Below are 7870 nucleotides of genomic sequence, written 5' to 3' on the forward strand. Positions count from 1 at the left end.
TCAGGGAGGGAATGATAGTGGCAGAGGGCAGGGGGGATGAGATGATGAGGTTCACATGTCTTCTGTGGGTGACAGGAAGGGTCACATTGTGCCTGCAAGGACCCTGGCATCAGCATCCTCACTGCTGAATTTGCAAAAATTGTTCTTCCCCATCCCACTCTCAGATCTGGAAGAGGCTTTGGTGCTCATTAGAGGCTGAGTTGTCCTTTGTATGCTAAAAATTGGGTTTTCTAGGAATGGGCCATGTGGTATTTGCTGCTGTGGAGGACAGGGACAGCCAAGGCTGAGCTTCACTTGGCTCCAGAGCCCCCATTACACCCCTGACTTTTAAATGCTTCTCTGAAGCTGGGCCCAGCAGTGCAACATCATTAATTAATGAAACACAAATATGGGCAGGGCAGTGGGACAGGAGGAAAACCGGATTGTCCTTTACATCCAAAGGGCCCCCAAACCCAATCAGGTGGAGTTGAGGCTGCAAAGATGCCAAGTTCCTGGTAAAAAGCAGTGCTGGAGACCCACAGAGAGCCTGGGGATGCTCCCAAGAGTAGGGAAACCAGGCAAGGACATTTCTGAGCAGTTTGGTGGCTACTGTTACACAGCAGAGCCTGGGCTCTATTGCCAGAGTTGCAAAAAAAACCTCAATAAAATTTTAAAAAACAACAATAGATGTATGAAAGTCCTGGAACACAGGTACATACAACAGCCCAGCTGATGTACAAAGTTTTGGGAGCTTCCTGCAGAATATTGCAAAACCCACCAAAACCAGAGGTGATATTTTGCCTTAGTTAAACCCCCTTTTGTGGCTTTTCTGATAGCAGCCTGCTGGGAATTTATTCTCTAAAAGGCATCAGCGCTGGAGGCTGTAGGGCTGGAAATTGGGAAAAAAAGCAAATGCACACCAGAGGGCTCCTGCAACCTCCGATGCTCGGGATCCCATTTCACAGCGGTTTCAACTCTGCGGTAAGGCGGGAAAACAGCGGGATTCATTTATGGCTCTGCGCACACCATGTCCCAGCTGCCACCTAGCGCTCATCCCCGCGACACGGGGACATCGCGGGCATCGCACGGGGGACATCGGGGTGGCCCTGCCCCGGTGCACAACGATTTGGGGCACATCGGGATGGGCTTGTGCCAGAGAACAGCAGCACAGGGAGCAATGGGATGGGCTTGAGCCGGTGCTGAAGAACCCGGGGGACATCGGGGTGGGCTTGTGACACCGCACAAGAGCCCGGGGAACATCGGCGTGGGCTTGTGCCACGGCACAACAATTTGGGGGGTACGGGATGGGCTTGTGGCAGTGCACAGCAGCTCCAGGGGCCTCGGGATGGTGAAGTCCCTGTGGGTCTCTGTGTCCCCAAGCCCCCGGGGGTGGCGCAAGCACCGTGATGTCACACTGCCCGGGGAGGGGACACTGGGGGAGGTGCCCGGTGAGGGCGGGCGGAGCGGGAGCGGCCCCGGCGGCTCCTTCCTCCTCCTCCTTCTCCTCCTCCTCCTTCTCCTCCCTTTCCTCCCACCTCCTCCTCCTCCCCGTCCTGCTCCCAGGATGCGCGGGGCCGTCCCCAGGCTCAGCCTGACGCTGCTGGCGGCGGAGAGCGGCGCCCGTGAGTGAGCGCGCAGGATGCGCGCAGGATGCGCGGGGGCGTGCGGGGCTGCGCTCCGGCGGAGGGGAGGGGGAAGGCGGATGGGATGCTGGCAGTGACGCCTTTGCGGCCATCCCGGGGGTCCCGAATCACCTCCGTGTACCCGGGAGGGGGGGCATCCCTGCGCCCCGCGCTTGGGGAGATGCGCGGTTCTGCTCCCGGCATCCCCGCGGGCCCGGCCGTCCTCTTGGATATTTTTTCATATTTGAAAAATTGAATTTTTTCCCCCCGCTTATTTATTTGTTTGTTTATTTTGGAGCCCGAGCTTTTTATCAGAGCCTTCCTGGGGACCGGGCCCCTCGGTAGCGGTGGCTGTGCCTCAGCTGACAAAGCCACCGGCAGCCGGAGCTGGAGATAAGCCCAGGGAAGGGCTGCGAACCCCCTGGACGGGCTGGGAGATGCAGTTCTGGCGGGAATGGCTTCAAACTGACAGAGAGCAGGTTTACATTGGATATTAGGAGGGAATTCTTCCCTGTAAGGGTGGGGAGACCCAGGCACAGGCTGCCCAGAGAAGCTGTGGCTGCCCCTGGATCCCTGGAAGTGTCCGAGGCCAGGCTGGACAGGGCTTGGAGCAACCTGGGACCCACCATGGCAGGGGTGGAATGAAAGGAGCTTTAAGGTCCCTTCCCACCCAAACCATTCTGGGATTCTATGGTTATGAATGGCACCGCTCAGTTGCCGGGGGGGTGTGGCTGTGTCATCCCTCAGCACCGCCTCTCTGCCCTTCTCCAGGGCTCTGTGCCATCATCCACTACCTTGTCCGGGGGCAGCTGGGCTGGTTCGGGCTGACCATGGCCTGCCTGGTGCCCGGCTACGCCGCCCAGCTCCTCAGCATCCTCTGGTTCCGGGCAGACGGACACGCACCCGGCTGCTGCCTCCTGGCGCTCCACCTCCTGCAGCTGGGCCTCTGGAAGCGGTGAGAGACACTCCCCGTCATCCACCCACCCCCCACAACCTGGGGGCAGCCCCAGATTTCCTCCAGCCAGGGTGGGCATCCCGTCACGGTGGCTCTCGCAGGTACTGGGATGTCCTGCGGGTGGCGGCCAAGACGGGCGGCAGTGCCGGAGAGCTGCTGGCTCAGCTCGGGGATGTTTGTGTGCTGCGGCTCCTGGAGGCCCTGCTGCAGACCCTGCCTCACCTCCTGCTCCAGACCTATGTCGTGGTGGCCGTGGACCCAACAGGTTTCATCCCTGGTGAGTTCCCGGGAGGATGGTTCAGGAGTGATGTGTTTGGGTGAGGGATGTGTGTGCCCTCCGGATGGAGGGATGTGCTGCAGAGGGACTGGGAAGCCTTGATGTGAATCAGCAGGGAAAAACCTGGCTGAAAGATGTGCTGTGGCTGAATGCAAAGGTGGCTGCTTTGCCCCAAAGGTGAACTTTCACATGTGCAAAGAGGGAGGTTGCAGTGTGGAGTCACAGCGTGTGCAAGGTCACACTCGCTCATTGTCCATCTGTGGTCTGATGGCAGTGACCAGGGTGGAGCTGCAGAGCTCTGTCCATGGAGACAGAGGGTAGGCACAGGGAGATACTCAGAGGGTACTCTGGATACTCAGAGGGTATCCACAGGGAGATGCTGAGCATGCAGAGACCAGATTTAGGAGGATTTAGTTGAAATGCTCCAGTTTAATCCCTGGTAACATTCAAGTCAGGTTTGGACAGTGTCACTGTTGAGTCAGGAATGGAATGAAGTGACCAAAAAACTGTAACTGTCTTCAGCAGGGTAATCACAAGTTTATTGGAAACCTATTCCTTTTTATACACTGTTCTGATACAGGTGGCCCTGACTGGTCATTTAATCAACACCCTGTCACCATTGGCTAATTAAGAAGACACCCTTTGGAAAACATCTTATGAGAAAACAACTGTTCAAAACACCAGCTGCAAGATTGTTTTAATTCTTTCTCTCAGCCTTCTCAAAAGTCCCCAGAACATTCCTGGGAAAGTTTATCTGGGTTTCTCTCTCTGACCAAACTGTCACAACCACAGGACAGGGCTCTGAGAAACCTGGTCAGGTGGAAGGGGTCCCTGTTCATTGCAAGGGACTGGACTAGAGGGCCTTTAAGGTCCCTTCTATGATTCCTTGATTCTGTGATTCACTTGGCAGGATCAAGGGGTGTCTGGCTTGTATGGGGGTGCCGTGCTACCAACACCTCCTTAACACAGAGAATTGGTCCTGCTGTGCATTTGGCGCTCCATCAGAGCCCTGACTGCCCCTGTCCCCATACAGGTGTCAGTGCAGGGCTGTCCCTGCTGTCCCTGGCCTGGGCTTTGGTCTCCTACAGCCACTTCACCTTCCTGCTGAAGCCTGGACACCTGAGCCCACCGGCTGCTGTCATCCTGTGCCTGCTGCTCTGGAGGACAGGGATGCTGGGGACCCGGGTGCTGGCCCTGGTGCTCTTTGCCAGGCTCTATTCCTTCTGGGTTTTCGCTGTGGCAGGTAAGACCTGAGATCCTGTTCCCCACATCCCACCACAATGTTCTCGGGTTTGTTGTTGCTGGAATGGCTCCCGAGGTATTAAAGAGTCTTTTTTCCCAGCCCCAAGACCAAAGAAGAAGTTGAGATTCCTTTGCTCTGGTTTTCAAGGTTGTTTATTTTCTCTTATCTAATACATTCTTTTTTGGACCTGCTGAGGTCTGCCTGGCAGGTTGGGTTGAGACACACTGACTGCCCTTACAGTGGTGTTATCTTTTTATACTAAAAAACTATGTGTACTTTATTTACAATAATTTTCCAATACCTATCACCTCTGTTAGACAGTCTCTCTCTACTTTAAACCAATCCAAAAGTACCACCATCACAGCAGAAGATGGAGGGCAAGAAGAAAAAGAAGAAGAAGGACAGGACACACCCAGATTCCTCCATCTTGCCTCTTGAGCCCCCATTCTAAATCCCCAAAATTCTACTTTTTCACCCTGTGACAAATCACTATCATTCTACTTAAACCCTTGTGGCTTGTGAATCTTCACACAAAGCTGGTAATTGTTTCCAAGGGCTAAAATCGAAGGCACAGGTGTCTTTGACTCTGTGCCAAGGTCTCTGAGCCCCTTGCCAGGGTCTTGAGTCCTCCAGGGCAGCCAGAGGAATGTCCTGGGTTCTGACACAATGTCAGCCTGCCACGCTCCTGCTGCTGGGACTGTTTGCAGCCTCACCATGGGATGGCTTTGCAAATCCATTCCCTTCTCCCTGCAGGGGTGCACTGGCTGCTCATGTCCTTCTGGCTGGGGGCCCAGCAGACGGATATTGTGGCCCAGCCGTGCCGCTGGAGGCTCTTCAACTGCCTGCTGGGAGCTGTGTACATCTTCTGCTACATCAATGTCCGGCCCGGCCCCTCCAGGACCAGGGTGGCCGTATTTTATGCAGTGAGTACCTGGAATTGTTTTGTATTCCGCATGGATGAAGCTGCTGGGGATGAACAACAGCTTCAGACTCTCCATTTTCATCTCTCACATCACCACTTGCTCAAAATCCAGCGTTTTGCTGTGTCCTGACAAAGCCACGTGGTCACCAAGGTGGATGTGCCTTCTGCCCTGGTTTTGATTCCTGTCAGTGGTAAATAGTAGGTGAAGACCTTGCAAAAAGTTCAGTTCAACAGCTTCTGTTTTAAGTGATAAATTAGGTGCAAAATATAACAGAAGTGCTCAAGGCCAAGTTGGGTGGGGCTGGGAGCAGCCTGGGGTAGTGGAAGGTATCCCTGCCCATAGCAGGAAGTGCAGTAAGATGAGCTTTAAGGTCCCTTCTGACCCAAACCATTCTGTGATTCTAAGAATGGTCTATGAAAGGTCTATTAAAGGTCTATGAAAGGTCCATGAAAATCTAGAAAATGGGTGTTTTCTGTTGTGAGAGGCACATCTAAAGCCATCAGAAGGATATAGGTGATGACTCTCTTCCCTCTGCCTTGCAGATAATGCTGATGGAGAACACACTCCTGCTGCTGTTGGGCACCCAGTTCCTTCAGGTAGAGCTGAGGAACAGCCTGACTGTGACTGGGGCTGTCATGTCAGGGTTTTTAATAGGTAAGAACATTGATTTTAGAGCCTGGATTGCAGATTTTGAGAGTAGTTTCAGGAAATGAGCATCCACACTCCTGTCCCCATTCCCTCTCCAGTTCTCCTGGAGCTCCTTTAGGCCATGGAAGGGGTTCTGAGCTCTCCCTAGAGCCTTCCCTTCTCCAGGGGAACACTCCCAGCTCTCCCAGCTTGGCTCCAGAGCAGAAGGGATCCAGCCCTTGGATTATCTTTTTGCCAAGCAGGGTCATATTTTCCCAGAGGGATGGGGGCAGAGGGAAGTTGTGCAACTCCTTCTTAAAGAAATGGGATGGAAAAGGAGGAATTCCTGTGGTCTTGGATGAGTTTAGGATACGTAGGAAGCTGTCTTAAAAACTTGCTGGTTTAAAGGCCAGAGTATGCGGATGCTGTGACATGGAAGGTTTCCTTCATCACACATCTCCCTGCTGGGCAACAGTCTGCAAATTAATCCAGATTAAATCTGGGGTTGAGTGTGCACTTCCTTTGCCTAAATCTGCTCAAGTGGGATTCTTGCATCCCCAAAAATACTGGAAAGATGTGTTGCTCATACACCTGATTCTCAGCAGCATCTTTGCAAAGGTCTTGTTGATCTGGAAGTGCCTCGAGGTGCCTCAAGGTGCCTCTTCTCCACAGCTGACCAAAATGCTGTTGGGACTCCTCAGTGACACTTTTCTGCTCCTTTCCAGGTGCCACAGCTCTGGTGATTTACTACAGCCTGCTCCATCCCAAGTCCACAGAGATCTGGCAGGGATTCCTGGACACCATGTGCAGTGCTGCAGCAGCTGGGGATGAGGAGGTGTCTGGAGAGAGCTCCCAAGCTGGGCAGAGTTCAGGGACTTTGGGAGACGAGGAGTCCTTGCCAGTGGAAGGGACTAAGACAGAGCCCAAAAACGAGATCAGCTCATCGCTGCTGCAGTCCAAAGGGTGTTTGGAGGACAGCTGGACAGACCATCACCACTGGCTGCTGGTGAAGCTGGCCCTGAAGACGGGAGATCTGTCTGTGATCAACGCAGCTTTTGGAGATGGTGGCGTGGGAGAGGCTTTTCCTGGAGGATGGGTGATGGGGAAACCTCCTGGTGCTGAGCCTGGGGCAAACCTTTCCCTCCCCATGAGGGACATCCATCCCTCTGGACTGGCAGTGGGGAATGGAGGAGGCATCAAAGCCAGCACTGGTGCTCTGGGAATGGCACAGGAGGATGGAGCAGGGCAGGAGCCTGATTTTCCCCCATCCACATCCCACCCCAGCGGCTTCTCCCCAGATTCAACCGAGAGCTCCTCTGTGTATTTCAGTGCAAGCGCAGGAGGCATCGCCTCGCCTGGGACAGGGACAGCCACCAGCATGGCCCTGGTGCAAAGGGACAGCAAAGCTCAGCCTCCCCCAGGCTGCCTGGGAGAAGGAGGAGGAGGAAGAGGAGGGGATTTATCCCTTGGGATGGCCAGCATCAGCCCAATTGTGGGTGCTTGTGCCCACAAGTGTCTGCAGAGAAGCTCTTCCTTTGGTAACACAGGCAGCTGTGGGGTGGCAGGTCTCCCCAAAGAGGGCTCAGAGCCCACAGGGACAGAGGGTGCCCTTGTGGGGTGCCATCAGCTTTGGGACACCCACCCTTGTGGCCCTCAGGGGACTGTGGTGAGGAGCAAGCTGAGGTCACCATGCTTCACCTCCACCCCTAAAGCTGGCCCTAAATGCTCCCGGCGAGGACTGGGGGAACTGGGAGAGGGGACAGACCTGTCTGGATGACCTGAGTGACCCTGTAAATGGCTGCACTGTCACCTTGGGCCAGCCTTGGGGTGACTGTCTCATCAACAGGGCATGGCAGGTGGTGGTGGGACAAAGACTGTCCCCACAGTGCCCCTGCCACATGGAGCAGAGTGCTCCTCCATCACTGGGACATCATCTTCCCTCCCAGTACATCTTGTAGTGGCAGTCTTGAAGAACTTCAAAAGCCTTAAAAAGCCCTAAAAGTCCAGGGCTGGTTATTTATTGAGCTTATTTATGTCACAGACCTGCCAGGCAGCTGGAGCCTTCTGCCTTTGGTGTATTTGTGACAATGACTTGAGGTGTGTCCTTAAACCAGTGCCTGCACAAGCTGCTGGCCTGTCCCAGTGTGGAGATCTGGTTGCTGTCTCCAGGGGCTGCAGTGCTGGCCAAAGCAGTTTTCTCAGGACAAATAAGTGCCTAAATCAGAAAAGTGATGGGTTTTACTC

The 7870-nt window shown here is 54.4% G+C and overlaps 1 protein-coding gene across 1 annotated transcript; it reads left to right on the forward strand.

The window, feature by feature from the left end:
• Positions 1-1543: 1543 nt before the first annotated feature.
• On the forward strand, positions 1544-7403 carry XKR5 (XK related 5; the record flags this gene model as incomplete). The annotated part of the gene is made up of 7 exons (XM_084202873.1): positions 1544-1601; positions 2373-2556; positions 2658-2833; positions 3867-4076; positions 4830-4999; positions 5542-5653; positions 6352-7403. 7 exons carry the CDS (start codon positions 1544-1546, stop codon positions 7401-7403), a joined length of 1962 nt encoding a protein of 653 aa, XP_084058999.1.
• Positions 7404-7870: the final 467 nt, after the last annotated feature.

This window comes from Fringilla coelebs, assembly GCF_963513975.1.
Source record: "Fringilla coelebs genome assembly, chromosome: 3".
NCBI lineage: Eukaryota > Metazoa > Chordata > Aves > Passeriformes > Fringillidae > Fringilla > Fringilla coelebs.